At 39.9% G+C, this 17,146-nt stretch overlaps 1 protein-coding gene across 1 annotated transcript in view; it reads right to left on the bottom strand.

Moving 5' to 3' along the window:
• Positions 1 to 14,904, bottom strand: part of phf2 (PHD finger protein 2) — a 44,736-nt gene extending 29,832 nt beyond the window's left edge. The window contains exon 1 of the mRNA XM_086167782.1: positions 14,643 to 14,904. Within this exon, the coding sequence (XP_086023908.1) occupies positions 14,643 to 14,740 (98 nt within the window). The 5' untranslated portion in view covers positions 14,741 to 14,904. The remainder of the gene's footprint in view (positions 1 to 14,642) is intronic.
• Between the last annotated feature and the right edge of the window lie 2,242 nt (positions 14,905 to 17,146).

Genomic DNA, 17,146 nt, shown 5'->3' with positions numbered 1-17,146 from the left:
GAATGAATAAATATAACTCTGACACACCTTATAGGCTTAAACCAGGGGTGCTCGATACGTCGATTGCAGAAGTAATACTGGTAGATCTCATGACATTAAAAAAACAGACATCAGTCTATCAGCCATCCCGTCACTTGATTGATATACAGGACAGCCAGTCACATGACATCTGACTTTTTCTGACACTGAAGTCACTGCACGTGCACAAACAACGGTGCAAAGTGCAGCAAAATTAACAAGCTGGTAAGCAAGTTACCTCCGATTTTTAGGCCTCGGTTTTTTTCTCTTAAACTTAAGAAAGGGTATAAAATGAGTGGGGGAGCTGGACCAAGTAAGAAGACAAAAATGTATCACTTTCATACGGAATGGGAGGAGGATTTTTTTTTTTTTTTACGATGACATTTTCGAAGTGTGTTCGCCTCATCTGCCGGTCAACCATCGCAACACCAAAGACGGGTAATGTGGAAAATACAACACGGACGACCCGCCGAAAAGCGAGCTGAGAAAGAGAAAGGTGAAGGAAATAAAATCCCAGTTGTCCGGACGGCAGTTACTTTTCACACAACAAACTTCAAAAGCGGAAGCCGCGACCGAAGCCTCGTTCCAGAGGGAGTCACATCATCATTAATAAGGCTGCCCGTCAGCAGCTACTGTCCGGACTATGATTCAATTCAGTGCAAGTCATCAGAGTGAACGTTTGTCATGACAAAAAATGTACATCATTATTTTGTGTTGTGCAATATTGGCTCTTGCAGTTATGCAATGTACATCAACATACATTGTACGTGTATAGAGTGTTTTGCATTTTTGTTGTGGGTAGATCATTTTGACTTGGTCATTTTATAAGTAGCTCGCATGCGGAAAAAGTGTGAGCACCCCTGGTTTACACCTTCGGCCAACAGGCCGTGGACCATTTAGTATTGTGCCGCAAAAGAATGTTTTAGATTAGTCTTTTCCTGTTCTTGGCCTTGCGACAATATTAAACATGTTTGATATCATCGCAAGACTCTCAGTCTTTAAGGTGATGTAACACAATCAACTGATAGATAAGCTCTAACAAAACTTGTTTTTTAACCTGTAGGAGACAAACAGTCACCAGCATGGTATTGGCAGTAGAGATAGCATTTGTTGGTTTTATGGATGAACAGGAACGGCGAAGGATGTCCAGAAAGAGGAGCGGATGGTGGAACTGTAAACAGAACACCTCAGATGTACGATGTCAACTCTTCAACGTATCATGACCGAGTGGAGAAGGAAAAGCGATGGAGCGAGATAGCGGAGGCTCCGCAAATACCCGGTGAAAACATTGCATGGTAGGAAAAATAGCTGGAATGATCTAGTTGTAGCCTTGTGAAGAGTGACCCCTAAAATTCATTAGTCTTTGTGAAATCTCAGTCTGAGACTAGGCTGAGACTTAAAACTCTAAAAACTTGTCTTTAGATGTGAACAGGTGTGAGATGATAGTTTCTTATCCTCAGTCTTTTCCAAACCTTTTACAGTCCTCTAATGAATGAGTAGCATAAGTCAGCGAGCTGACCTTCACTAAGACGTCCGTCAAAACAAATGTCAACGGAGAACTCGTTTAAAAAGGGAGAAAGAGCCAACGATGAGAAATACCAAGACTCCTTTTTTTGTCTGTGGTACTAAAAATGTTGGGGACCACCGGTGTACAGGTAACCTCTACGCTCCTTGTGCAAGTCTAGCATGCTGCTTACAGTGTTAACTGATCTCCACCAGGGAGGGTCAGAACCCCGTCTGATATGATTTTGGGACATCACACAAGAGACCCCATTGTTGTGACATACCTTCTCTGGTATACACACTTGTATGCTCGCTACTGGAAATGACTGATCATGCTGAGGCCTCGATCGGGCATCTTTAGCCAGAGCTGTCGGTCACGTGACATCAATGAGTCAATGCGAAGCTTCGGCATCGCCGACGTATCGAAGAAAGGAGCAAAAGGTGTTGGGGAATAACCGAGAGGGATGGAGGGGCAGCTTGAAGGGCGGGGAAATCACTGCTGGCGGATGGGCCACTGAAGTAGAACTGTGAAGCTAATATAAAAGAAAAAAAAAAAAGAAATATCAAATGTTCGGATGATAGGAACATGGATAGGACTATTCCACAGAGACATACAGGGGCTTTGGTTTGTCAAGAAACCCAGTGAGAAGGGGTTTCCATCTAGAGATGTCTTGTTTGATCTTCACACCCTCTCACGAGTATTACGAATGAAAGTCCTATCTTCAGACAAAAACATGTCTACCTTTTTCCCCTCAAGATAATTCTTCTAATTTATTTCAACACACACACACACACACTACAAACAGATGATGCCCCCGTTCTGTATATCTTATATCTTACAATACACTGAGTATTTGCTATAACCTGTTGAATGTTGGCACTGGGGCTGCTTTAACGTTGGATAAAAATATATCTATCATAATTATTATTTTTTTATAATATATTACACAATGTAACAGTCATTCATCCATTTAATATCTGTTTGGCCAATCTTGTACAGACACAGTGGGGCAAGAAGTTTGCATGTTTTGGACTGCGGGAGAGAATATTGTAATCGAATGAGCCGCAGAGAACCAGAATCAAAAATAATCATTTTGATGCTGCTGAACTGTAAAAACAATCGCTAATGCAGAATAAATTATTTGATTCTTTCTTGTGTGGCTTTTAAAATTTGTTTTCTGTGTTATTAGAATAAAACAAACATATTCTCTGTTACTTTTTTCATGTTCATTGTAAGGTTTTATGCTTTTCGTTTTGGTTTGGTTGTTTATTTTGCCTTGCCCTGTATTATTTAGTCTACATCCTTGAGCCTAGTTTCCATGAATGCGGCGAACCGTTGATGGGGAAAAATATTTCATTACAGTTATGATCAATTATGATGAACCAAAAGAAAATTTAAATTTTTTTTGATCGACATTCAACTCTAAAATACGAAGACAGCACTACAGTTAGGAAGTATCTAATTCAGAATAATGACAACAAGTCTATACATCCACCTTACTGTCTACCTTACACTATATTGCGCATTACAGTTTATACATTGAGTACCAATGCATTTGTTGAATATATATATATATATATATATATGTATATACGTATATACATATCTTGTCTTGCTATCTCCTATCTTCTGCCTTTCTATTTATTATCATACTCATATCTATTCAATTTTATATTTTTTCCCTGATGTGTACAGAATTTCTTTAATTTAATTTTCATAGTGCAGTGGGTCCACACTTCATCACTAATGCATTGATAGATTAAAAAAAACAAAAAAAACCTGCAAAGTGGCAAGCACGACTTCAGTTTTACATACGAGACATACATTGCTATTATGAGATTAAACACTTGGCCTATGTACAAAGTCAATTGAAATTCAGTTAAAGTGTAAGATTAGTCTAAATAATTCATTCAGATTGTGTTGAAAGCACCCTAAGAAAAAAAAGGCTATTTTTTAGACCCCCCCCCCCAATAAAAAAAGGATCTGTAGATGCGCAGAGCGCTGTTATGAAGTACCAGTGCCCTCAAACACATACCTTCTATTGAACACCATCACAGATCTTTCCTACGGCGACTATTGAGTACTTAAGTTCTGTTGAACTTCCATGCATATCAAGTAAACTTAAAGTTCATGGCGTATCGGGAGAAAATAAACATGTTCTTACATGAGGACTCCTGGTTGCTGAAGGATGTAGTGCTGCAGAAAGGGTGGGTAGTTATTAGAAAAAAAATTAAGATTACAAACAGAAGGCGACCTAATGGCCTGTCTTGTCCATGTAACCGCGCATTCCATCCTTTTGGAGTCGCTGGGATTTCCCAGAATGTATCGTCCCCGACAACCGCCACCACATCACACATAAACACTCACTCACTCACACTCAAACACACACACGTCTTTAACCAGTTATACACATGACTTGCAATAAAGTATCGGGCTTTCCACTCTATTCAAGATATTTTCCAGGACTTATTCCAGTAACAATTTTACTTCTCATCTTTCTACAATCTTCCCTCCAATATATAATTCCATTTTTGCCATTTCTGATTTTTTTTTTTCAAAATTCAATTTCAATGTTGTTATCCAGGTCATTTCTAGTTAAAAGTCCAGAGTCGTACGAAGGCTCAGGAAGCAGGATGTGCTTTAACTTGTGTGTGTTTCTATTTTAACTTGTTTATTATTTCTTTTTTTTTTTTTTAATTAAACTTTAGGTAATTTCTTCAAATCATATTCATCCATTTACAATTTTTAAAGGTTTTTGATGTCAGGGAAACCTGGGGGGGAGGAATGGAGAATCCTGATAAGTGTGAGAGAAATAGGTCATTTCAGGTCAGACACAGCTTGCATTTAATTTAATGTCAGTGGTGTTCTGGGGTTCACATGCACGCACGCACGCACGCACGCACGCACGCACGCACACAGTAAGGGTTACTTCGGAGCAGAGGTCACGGGGAGGTTCTTTGGTAGTGGTTTTAGTATAATGCTGTTCAAACATTAAAATTGTGCAACGTGAACACTGACATAATGCTTTATATGAATGTAACGTTCTATTTCTAGCCGAAAACGTTTTTTTTTTTTTAAATCTAAGTATTTATTTGGGGACAAATCAGGTAAAAGGCAAAATTCAGTGTAATGAGATCGGCTATTACCTCATAACATATATATATAATAACTTACGTCAAAGGAAATGCATTTACAATTAACACCGTTTCTTTGATTACTTCGGAATTGATAAGATGAGATAGTACTTTATTGATCACATTTGGGAGATTTCTTGTCACAGCAGCGCAACAAAGACCATATTAATAAACATGAATATAAATATAAAATAGAAGAGAAATATAAATAGAAGAAACAAGTGACAACAACAACAACAGCAAGGATAAAAATTGGATAAGCAGGGTGAGAATGGAGTGACAACAACAAGGATAAAAAAAAAATAGATGACAGAATGAATCATCAAAGGTCATGATGTTTCATTTCATTTCTGACCTAAGTTCTTCAAGGACTATTTCTATTTTGTGCATTTTTCCAATTGTGTATCTTTAATTCAATGTTGATGTGTCATGTGTTTAAATATTAAGAGTCTCAGCGGTCCATAAGGCTATTGATATTTTATTGGAGAAAAAAATGAATAAGTGATTCCCTCTGTTAGACTTTCTTTTCAACATTTTAAGTGTCTGAATTTGTTTTGTTTTTTTTCTGTGCGAGATGCATTTGAATATTCAGAATATCAGGCAACAATGTGTTTATGAAAAGCTATAATACATGACAAGAAATGATAGAAGACCATAAGATAAAAAAACTAAGATAAGTTAAGAATGAATAAAAGAACTTAACCAATATCATGATTTCATATTTGTCACACTGTTATCCGTTCTCACTTGTATAACATTTTGATGGAAAATTCTCTATGAACATATTTATTATTATTATTAGAAATACTCATAGTATTCTATCATTTGATAAGAAAAATATATATTTTTGATTTGAACATCCAATTTTTGCTGATTCACACTGATATTTTCTCTCAAGACTCACAAATGTCTTCATTTCACATCTTATAACATCAGGTCAGATATCATTACAACGTCCAGTATAAACATCTCCTCTGGATAAGTCCCTTTAAATCTGGGAAAATTATTTAGAGTCTTTTGTTCGGCAACAAGCCGTCATGCTCTTTTACTCTTCAGGTCCATTTAAAGAGTCAAAAAACAGGCCTTTCAAAAAAAAAAAAAAAAAAAGAGGGAGAGAGGGGGCACAAAAACAGAACCACGAGAAGCAGAGCGGACAAAAAGTGAAAACTCCAGGTTAGAGAGCAGTTGCGCAACTTGCGGCTCACACACATTCTTTCAGTACGGGCACGGTCTTAAAATAGGTGACTGGGAAGTTTATAGCTGCCAAAAGTGACATCTTGAGCATCATATTTTCCACATGGGATAAAAGAGAAGGACAATAAGAACAAAAACAAGTTTGTATCAGTTCCCCATGAGCTGCCGCTCCAAGGGTATTCAGCGGGAACGGCACAATCTACTAAATTTAGAAAGTTCACGAAACAACTAAAGTGAAAGTGCTGCTGTGAGGCCACCTTGAATGACACCCCCCCCGCCCCCCAAAACCACCACTTCCCGCCAAACCTGCAGGGCACAACAGATATAAATTACAGATATATGCTGTAGCTGTGTCAAATCCTGCAGTCACAATGTTAGACTAGCACAGTAATATGCCTATCAACATGAAAATGTGAAGTGGACATGATGTCCGATTTGGTCAAAGAAATAGCTTTAAAACAAAAGCCGTATATATTCTATTGTCAGAGAAATACTGCTGTTGTGTTTTCGAGCACAGTCGGTCAAGTCAAACAAACTTAAGATTTTATTCATACAGCGAAACATCATAACACGGTTGTCTCATGTCATTTTGGACCACACAAAATAATTTACCCAAAATTGCTCCCACGAGCAAGCACTTGAGAACAGCGGCAAAGAAACACTCAAGCTCCATGTGGGCGGCCTTCCGCCGCGACTGATCTGGATATGAAGAGAGTGAGAAGAGTGAGAGGGAGAAGGAAATTTAAAAAAAATCAAGGCTGTGATGGAGACAGATAGGGGTTTGAGGGGTTGGAGGCCACAAATGATCTCTTCCTACAAATACCAGTAGCACTGACTGTTACATGGTAATAGCTGAAATGATACAATAATAGCTCTGATATTCATAAATTGAGCGTACAACTGTGAGTGCACCCTCTGTGTGAACTGTGAGATGCGCTTCAGTTATCTTTTTTTTTTCTTAATGGTAATCCTACCGGCTGGACAACTCCAGGTTCCACCATGAAGCAGCCCGATTGCACGGATACACACAAAAAGTGGCACAGCGGACGTCTCAAGCTCGAGCGGCTCTTTGCCGTTTGTTTTGAAGACGCGCTTTGACGAACCGCCTCGCTCACCAACACAACGCCACTATCTCAATCGAACAAACACCTGTGTCTCAGCATCAAGTTATTTAATCTGAAGTGTATTAAAAATATCATGAGGCATAACTTATTTTTGCCAAGCAAACCTCATTTTTCAGAGCTCCTGCGTTTACAACTAAAAGCCTTTTTTTCCCCAATTGCTGTTCCTTCCTCTGAGTTCCAACTGAAGTCTGTTAATCCATTGTAAAAATTGATTAACAGGAATTTATAAAAAAAAAGTAATGGAAAAATGAACAAGAAAGAAACAAAAAAGAAGAAGAAAATATATATTGCATTAAAATAAAATCGAAATCAACACATTATGTTACCAACAGGCAACAATGCAAATGGAACCTCGTAGTTCCCTGAAGACTGGAGTCAAAAGTTTGGGTAAGATTGCCTCCCAGTTACAATACCAAGTATAGTGATTCAGCAAATCTTTATCCTGCAATATTGCGACGAGAAAACAATCAGGTTAGGTTGTTCCACAGCCTCCCATGAGTGTTACAAATCAAAAGAGGGAGTGAATCTTATGCATGTAACACATCAATGAAACCATCCCACAATGAAATTTAGATCCATTCAATAATTAACAATCAACTATTGCAACACAGCATTGGTATCCTGTCACAATAAGTCTCCAATATTTCGATGCGGGTATCAAACCATTGTCCCTCCAATTACCTGTTATGCCATCTGAACCCTGAAAGGAGACAAGTCTCCAGTGACCGTCTTTCTATTTATTTTTGAAGGATGGGGGGAAAAAAAGGTTATTCTTCTTTTTTGTTTGGCTGTTCCCTACAGGGGTCGCCACAGCAAATCAACTTCCCCCATCTGACCCTATTATCGGTATCCTCTTCTCTCACAACAACTCACTTCATGTCATCTTTCACTCCATCCATAAATCTTCTCTCTTCAGCCTTCCTCTAGACCTCCTGCATCCTTCTACCTACATACCTATAAATACAGGACTGTCTCAGAAAATTAGAACATTGTGATAAAGTTCTTTATCCACTGTAATGCAATTACAAAAACAAAAATGACTTTTTCATGATATTCTAATATTTTTAGATAGGATTTTTGAGTTTTCTCAAGATGTAAGCCATAATCAGCAATATTAAGATAATAAAAGGCTTGCAATATTTCAGTTGATTTGAAATGAATCCAGAATGTATGACATTTTTGTTTTTGTAATTGCACGACAGAAGATAAAGAACTTTATCACAATATTCTAATTTTCTGAGACAGTTCTGTACATCTATGTGTGTGTATATATATGTATGTATGTATATTAGTGTGTATGTATGTATATATATATATATATATATATTTGTGTGTATGTGTGTATATATATATATATATATATATGTGTGTGTGTATATACATATATATAAGTGTGTGTGTGTGTATATATATATTTATATATAAATTTATTTATTTATTTACACATACATACACACACACACACACACATAAATATATATATATATATAAAACCCTTCACTGTACATCTCTAATATTTGCTCAGGAAAAATGGTGATGAGTATATGTGCAGATGATAAGATCGGTCAGAAAACTAGCTTTCAATATATCAAAAAAGTAACAGAAATACACCGATGTCTCTTGCATAGATCAGGATATTTTTTATACAACTTCTACTCAAGTGCTCGAATTTGAAAAAAATAAACCAAACAAACACAGACTTAGTGATCAGATGCTTTAAACGCATTACTCTATTAACAATAGTAGGCTGTTTGTCTTTAGATGAAGTCCTGTGATTGACTGGCGATTGGTCAGGATGAACCCCCCTTTTCCCCCCAATGACAGCTGGCACAGCATCCGGCCTGTGCACGACGCTGACTGCAGGGCAAGATGGATAGAGAATGAATGAATGAATGAATTTGTCTTCAGGACGTACAGTCTAATTCTGTTGAGGCACTTCATTTAAGGTCACGTGAACACAACAGTGTTTTGGAGCAAAGCTGAAACGAGGCTTGACCAAAAGGTACATTTTTATGGCTGCTTCGCTTCCTAAGTCAATGGAGATGACTTATAGAAGCCTATCACACAAACCTATAAGCACAAGCTTTGAACTCTATATTTCACTTTTCCGAGGTCAGGGTTGTTCAAATGACGACTGGTCTTTGGTTTTGTTCAGTGCGTGGTTAGTGGATGGGGGTTGCAAATGTAGATTAGCATCTCTTACATCAGTTCTGACAAGCTAACAGTCCCTGTGGTGCTGAGTCATCCGGTGAGTGACCCGCTAGAGATAAACAGCAAAACTAACTGCCACACCACCATTCACCTGAGACATAAGGCTAATGCTGGTATGTTACACAAGATTTTACTTCGCAACCTGGTTTAATGGGTTTTCTAGCTGAGTCATGCCAGCGTGACGCCTAAATACACTGCAGACGGGAGAGACTAGCTTGAAAATATACAGCGCCACAAAGCTGATATTACCAGGAGCCGCCAGGAGCTAGCTCATTGTCGTTCTATTTACCACCAGGTACTTATTGTTAGCAACTACTAGCAGGTCAGTTTTGAAGGTTTTTAGCTCATGTGTGTTTGTTAAATTCATGTATGATGTTTTAACCTGTCCTACTGTGAATTTTACATCAGCTTAATTTGACACTTAAGCTAGCACAACATGCTGTCGCTGCTCACTGGTTACTCGCTAGTTACCAAAGTGTACTCTTTGTATGCACATGTCTGTATGCATTATTATTATTATTGAAAATAAACAAACAAACAAATAAATATAAATAGCTTGTAGAAGCATTAACCAAAAAGCGTTTTGAAAAAACAGTCTACAGCTTGTTTACAGAATTCTTTGCATTTTTTAGGACTAAAACTGATGCTTGTTTGCAACACAATGCAATCTCTGTTTGATATAACATTTCAATTATATCACAGCGCCAGAAGCAATGACTGGATCACTGAACAAACCTACCAAATATAAATTATTGCTGGCCGTGAAGATCACTAGTTTGCAATGTGTCTGTTATATGCACCTGATTCCTCCACAGAGAATATGTTTTTGGTTCTAAAGCCCCAGACAGTGATCAAAATCTCAAGTACAAATGATGCAAAAGTTTGTTGTGAGAAAACTGTTTAAAAAACACTGATATTGAAATTGATTACATTCTGTCATTGAAATAGTGCTGTCTCGCAACAACTAAGCCACAGAAGGACCCTGTCTTGCAGTGAATACTTTAAAAAAGCAAATGCCAAAAAAAGGGATTTACTGAGAAATCACCAGAATTGTATGCAATACCATAACACATTATTTACTTCACGCAATGCCTCCTGTTGGTCTGGCAGCAACAGAGACTGTTATCTGGGTTTTACAAGTGTTTGTACACATGATATATGAAGGGGGGGTGCATCACTCATTCATTGTCTATACTGCTTGTCCCGTACATGGAGCTGCTGAGGGGTTGGAGCACAGCAACATCAGGAAAAACAAGTTTTATCCAAGGTCATATGAGAATGATGAAATGGGGGGCAGGTAATGCAGGGTAAAAAAACAGTATATTACAATCTTATATGGACATATATATGGAAAATACAACATTAGAACAACGTGAAGACAAAAAGCAACTCAACTTTCATGCTTTTCGTTTGTGAACACATCATGGTGAACATTTTAACAAAAAAAAAAAAAAAATCTAAATCTGTACCAGGGATCCAATATTTCAATATATTGGATATATATATTTCATTCAATATATTGAATGAAACAAGATAAAAAAAATGACATTTTCGGATAAATATCTGGTAATTTGCCGAATAAAGCTAATACTGCTTACTAAGTGCTGCTGAATTGCTGGGTTACATCCTACTGATTTTGGATAACACACATAGCTAGCCTCTTAAAAAGCTCATCAATTTAATCACAGAATCTCACCCGTAATTTGAAAATTATTACGTTCTTTTAGTCCATTAGAAGCAATTTCTTTCGATCGAAGAAATCGAATGCAAAAACTCTGAGCCAACTTCCAAATGTAAAATTAAGAGGATAAACATTTTTATAATCACTTTTTTGAATATCTTTCCTGACGATTTTCAAAGTGATGTGCAAATCAGTAAGAGCATTTACAAAAAGCGAAAAATGTAAAAATATTATGATAATATGATACATGTCAAGATGTACGTGGTATGTGGAAGTGCTTAAAAAGACATCACATTTGCCTGCCTGTAAGTGAACAACATGAATATGAGCCTGAGGGAAGAGAATCCCATTGACTGGTCATTGTATAGGCCAAAATCAGATATGATTGTAAAATTGCTCTCATATTTTTAGTGTCTGCGTATTTGCATTTTATTTGTATTTATCTCAACACTTGCAGCCACAAATATCTCTAATTGTTTTTGTGCATCTCATTTTCATTTACATTGCCACCACCAAAAGCTCTTCATCTTACAGGAGTTTCATTCTTTTGTATCAATTATGGTAAACATATTCTACACCTGGTATATAGTTTTGTTTTGTTTCTCTAACTCCAACGCTAGTGTGTTGTTATTGTAAGATAATTCATTGCTCTTTTTCCAAGTTTTTTTTTACATTGTGCTTTTTTTATAATATGTAACTTTTTCCATATCCAGTTGCATTTCACCTTGACTTGAAAAAAAAAGGCCAAAGGAAAAAAAACAAAAATACTATAATATTCTTTAAATTGTATATCTTGACTTGAATGATTTGTCACAACGATGGACGAAATATATTCTTTGTATAGTTTTATTTTATAGTCAATATTCATTACTGAACTGTGTCTAAATATACCATGTTGCGACCCCACGCCCCCTTCTTTCAAAATGAATCAACAAGGCAATCTAGAGCTTTGACTACCATGAACATGTTCATTAGCAGGTAGTCTTATCTTAGCTGACTGTTATTATGACTTAATATCACCGATCAGCAATGATCTTCTAGGCTGACCCATGATGTTCAGCTTACTATGTAGTTGTTGAACTGGGAACACAATGCATCAAAGTATCCACTTGCCCTTTGTACATGCATCTATATGACAATATCTGCATGGCTCAGAAAATCCCATGTCACATAAACCAATGACTCATTAAATTACAATAACCTTACACACCTCGTGGTTTTCAAATTGCTTTACATTGATTTGCCTATTCACACATACTCACACACACCAACAACAGCAGAGCTAGCTTGCAAAGCACTAACCAGCCCATTGGAAGCAACTTAGGGGTTGTCAGTATCTCGCCCACGGACAAGTCTACACCTTCAGACAGGAATAGGGAGTGGAACTGCTAACCTCATGGTTGGGGGAACATGATCACCCCAGATAGATGGATGAACGGATAAATGGATGGATGGATGGATGGATGGATGGATGGATCCGTTGGACATGCAGACAGGAGTCGACAAACAAACCGCTAACCTCACGACTGGAGGGACATCAACAGACCCACTGTCACCCCAGATAGGTAGATAGACAGATAGATAGAGACAGGAGTCAGCTGAGGCTCAGTTGGTAGAGCAGGCGTCTCTCCAATGGGAAGGTTCGGCAGTAAGATTCCCAGCTCCTCCTGTCTGCATGCTGACGTGTCACCGGGCAAGACGGAGAACCCCAAGTTGCGCCCAATAGCCTGGTTATCACCTTGCACAGCAGGGCTCTGCTGCCATCGGTGAGCGTGTGCGGATGCGCAACAGTATCTGGTGTAAAGCACTTTGAAACGCAATATGAAAGCGCTATATAAGTTGAGTCTTCATTTATAGATAGATAGATGGATAGATGGATAGATGCAACCTGTGGGGGTCACAACCAAATGTCTCCCAGATAAACACAGAGGGTTACGTCAGGAACGCAATCCGGCATAAAACATGAGGCAAAACCATACATGCTAGTCAAACCTACGAATCTAATACCAGATCGGTCAAGGCCCGGGTTCACAAAGACCAGCACTGGTGGTGATAACCTACGGGGTGCCAGTGGAAAGTAGTTGGGCTAATGTGGGTTGAAGAAGGAGAGGAGAAAGGCGTGTTTGGAAGCGGAGACAGATGTAATGAAAGTGGACATGAAGTAAGTCGGTGTGAGAGAACAGGATACAGAGAATAGGGTTAGACGGTTAGATGGAGGAGGTCGTTTTGCTGTGGCAACTCCTGAAGGGAGTAGTCGAAAGGAATGAGAAGATAGTTAGCTAGATGAAGAAATGACTTTATTGTCACATGCAGTTATACATAGAGCACAACATGAGCAAATGGATGAACAATGAGCAGAAGGAACAGCGTCAGGAGAGCAGTCAGGGGTTCAGTGTCTTGCTCAACAACACTTCGCCAGGCTAGGAGGAACCAGGGATCGAACCAGGACTGTCTGGTTCCAAGGAATACTGCTCTAACCCCGTGCCATGCCGGCCCATGATAGATGCACATGTAAAGATAGATACATGTAAAATCAGCTCTATCCGATCACAGAAATAATAAATGAAACCTATGGCACTTATGATATAAAGGAAAATATAGAGGTCAGTGTTATTATGATTCTGAATTGACATCCGGGTTCTCGCTGGAGGAGGTCAAGCCAGCGGGTCGACCGTCAGCCCGCGCTCCGCGTGACGAGGCTCCGCGGCGGGAGCAGGAAAGGGTTAACGTTCAGGCGCGTAAACGCCGCCGTTCGTCGCCGGCTCGCAGAACAACCGGGGATGGGTGGGGGGGTTATCAGACGGCGTTTTCGACGCCGGTGCGACGTCCGAAGTGCCGGCGAACAGCGTGAAACCGCTCGCCGACAAAGCCGAGTCTAGCGGACGGACAGTGTGTTATGTTAACACAAAGTGTTGGCAGCGGGCGGGGGGTCGGACTATGACATGACGATAAGCGGGATTCGGCGGAGACCGTCGCAGTTTATGAACGGCGGGGGAAAGTGATGAGCGCCGGTGGGGCGACAAGACGGTCACATATGATCGTCTACAGCTTCGAGATTCGCAGAAAAGTCGAAGAAAGCGGCATAAATCGGTTGTTATCCGTAATATTCTTCCCCTTCCACCCCCTGCCGAAGCGTAAGGACATCCGACACGGGCTTTTGTCAGCCATAGCTGCCGCCTGCCTGGCAGGGAGGCTCAGACCCGGGTCGTGATTTTCAGCCGAGTCGGTCAAAAAACACCCAGCGCGACAGACGGGAACGGTGACAATATGGCGAAATTTAAGGACAACACGGGGTTGGATAGGCGGCGGGAGGCGAGCGGAGAGCGGAGGGACGGGAGACAAACAACCCGCCGAGGGCTCCCCCGCTGCCGACCGACCGCTCGCTCAACGCCGCCGCCGTAACGCTAAGGCTCTGCGGGCTACGTTAATGAACCGTCAAGTCCAGGTATTAGACGGAGCCCGCACCGAATATCGCCCGGTAAAAAAAAAACAACAAACAAACAAACACGAAGATTTTTTTTCCCCCCCAAGAAGCGGAATCTTGTTTTTAGTTATTCGCGAAAAAATGTCAAAAACCCCCGGCGCTTAAACTCCGCCTTCTTCTCCGAGCGGCCTCTCTCTTCAGATGCAGACGGGCGACCGAGAGCCACAAAGCTGTCAAACACACTGTTCAGACCTCGCCATTTTTTGGTTGCGTTCTCGGTCCCGGGCTAAAAAAAAAATAATAATGCAAAGCGTCCGAAAGACGTGGCGGCGAGCGGCGCGGCGGCTCTTACCTGCCGTGGAACCAGTCCTTGCAGGCATCGCACTCGATCATAAACTGGGTCACGTCGTACGGTAATCTGCAGATGCAATACACTGGTACAGTCGCCATGTTCAATTCACAACTACGTCGGGATAGACCGGGGGTGGGGGGGCGGCGGGGGGCTGCAGGAGGAACAACGTCCTGCTAACAATATGATCCAATATGATCTTCCCCGGAAAAAAAAAGCCAGGGGCAGTCCCGCCGGACACATCAACCTACACGCACGTCTCCATCACGCCGCCGCCGCCGCCGCCGTGTTTGCGTTCATACGGATAGGGGCGGACAATGCGGGAAGCGTCGGAGCCGAAGCAGGCTTTCCCTCAAACGCATTATTATGATTATTACTATGTTGCCCCCCTCCCGTCCATCCATCCAACCCCCCCCCCTTCCCCGATCAAACCCCCTCCACCCCCGCCACCATCACCACCACCACCACCACACACCCCGGTGACTCCGAGACGCTCCGCCGGAACACGCAACTCAAGCCGCCTCGGTGTCGCGGGGAAACGGATAGATGAAGCCAAAGAGCGGGAGTTGCGTCGGGGGAACGGGGCGTTTGCGGAGCGAGCCGACGGATGAATGAGCCGCAGCCGCCGGGAGGGTCGGTGCTCCGCGCTGCACACGTGCACGCGCTCGCGTGCACACGCAGCGTCGTACAGTGGCGTGACACGAGTCGCACACTGCGAAACACAAACACACACACACACATTCGTTGTGTAATTACACGTGTAATCACTAAGTGTTTCTCCTCTGCCACTCCGAGCGCTTTGCGGTGGCAAGAGAGGATTTTAGCCGTCAATTGAAAACTTTTCCTGCCGCCAAGTTCCGCGACATGTCATCGCAGCGTTCTCGGTTGCCCGTGTTTATCGCTGCTGCTCAATATTAAGCATTTTATTTTAAAATGGAATCAAAGACCCGTTATTTAAAAAAAACAAACAAATTATGGAATAAAGGCTTTGGTGCAAGGAAGACAGTTTGCCAAAAGGGAAAAAAATATTTAAGATAAAAATATTTATTAATAATAAATAAATAACGACATTTAATGAGTATATATGTATATATTTATATTTGTGTGTGTGGTAGGTGAACATTAATACAGCTGCTGTTTAATAGAAAACGCAACACATACAACTACAAAAATGGCATTATAAGATTCGACTAATGTCATGACATTTTTGTGTTTATTGAAAAGCCTGATTAATTTTGTTTTAACATTTTGTTGGTTCCAGGTTCAATATGTGCAATGTTATTCCAGTAAGTTTTCGATAAACATTGAACTAGTCTGGCTCTTGACTCCTACCATTTTTTAAATAGTTTGACACCCCTGCATTAGAGCCTATTAACATTATTGTAGTTTATCATTATATTATGAATCATTATTATAATTATAAGTAGTAGTAGTAGTAGTGGTAGTAATAGTTATGTATTTTTAATAGAAAATACAGTACTTATAAAATGTCACTGTAACATTAGTCTATCATTATCAACATTATTTAATATTATATGAATAATCCTAATTATTAGTAGTAGTGCTACATTTTTGATCATTTCTATCAGTGGTAGTGGATGTGTCAGTCCCCTTGGGACCTGGGGCGTGTAGTATACATAATTACACTTCATACTTACTTACCTTATAGAGCATTTTCGAATGTCATAGCGCCAAAAATGGGTAGAACAAACAATAAAATTAATTTAATTGATATATTGCATTGATGTTATAAAAATATATCAAATATGGAGAGATGTTTGTAAGAAAATTTAGGAATGCACTATACCGCTATATCATTCCTCTTGTTACCATTTCTTTTTCAGAGGATGCCGTGGAACAGGTGTTCCCAGACCTGGGCTGACACACAGGGAATTTGTCGCATCCACCTATTTCACCAAGTCGCTGCTTGTCCCCCTGAGAAACCGTTCTCACTGTGTTCTTAGACGTTTGGGAGAACAAGTAAATCATTTAATCACCAATAAAAAACACAAACATTCACAATGTTCATGCCTCATAAATACAGTACTGCAAATGACTTAAAATAAACATTTGGTCTGACTATAATCGGTGTTTGTCACTCTTATGTATTATAATTAACAGAAGGGAATTATTTATGTCAGCCAAACACATTGTCAACATATACTGGGGAATCATGCTGTTATCTCCTAAAACCACCCAGATAACGTACAGAAATCTTTGCAGTGGTAAACTGAGATTACGTGATGTAAATTCAATAAGTTTGTCAATATTAAAGACTAGTGTAGGGAATGTGGGCATACGCATACAAAAAGTCCTTATTCTAAGACAAAAGTAAAAATTAAAGAAAATACCCTAAATCATAGCACTGTACTTTTCACCCCTTATTATACTCAATGTCACCCTTAGACAGAGCCACAACTCTGTTTATTTATTTATTAATTAATTTTCAGCTTCATGAATATCAAACATCTTGTCAACAGTTCCTGACAAGTGTAATTTTCAGCCTC

Source organism: Fistularia commersonii, chromosome 21 (genome assembly GCF_037954325.1).
Source record: "Fistularia commersonii isolate RoL2024-O1a breed Wild chromosome 21, RoL_Fcom_v1.0, whole genome shotgun sequence".
NCBI lineage: Eukaryota > Metazoa > Chordata > Actinopteri > Syngnathiformes > Fistulariidae > Fistularia > Fistularia commersonii.
The sequence above is the reverse complement of the archived record's forward strand: the minus strand, read 5'-3'. Positions and strand labels throughout refer to the sequence as shown.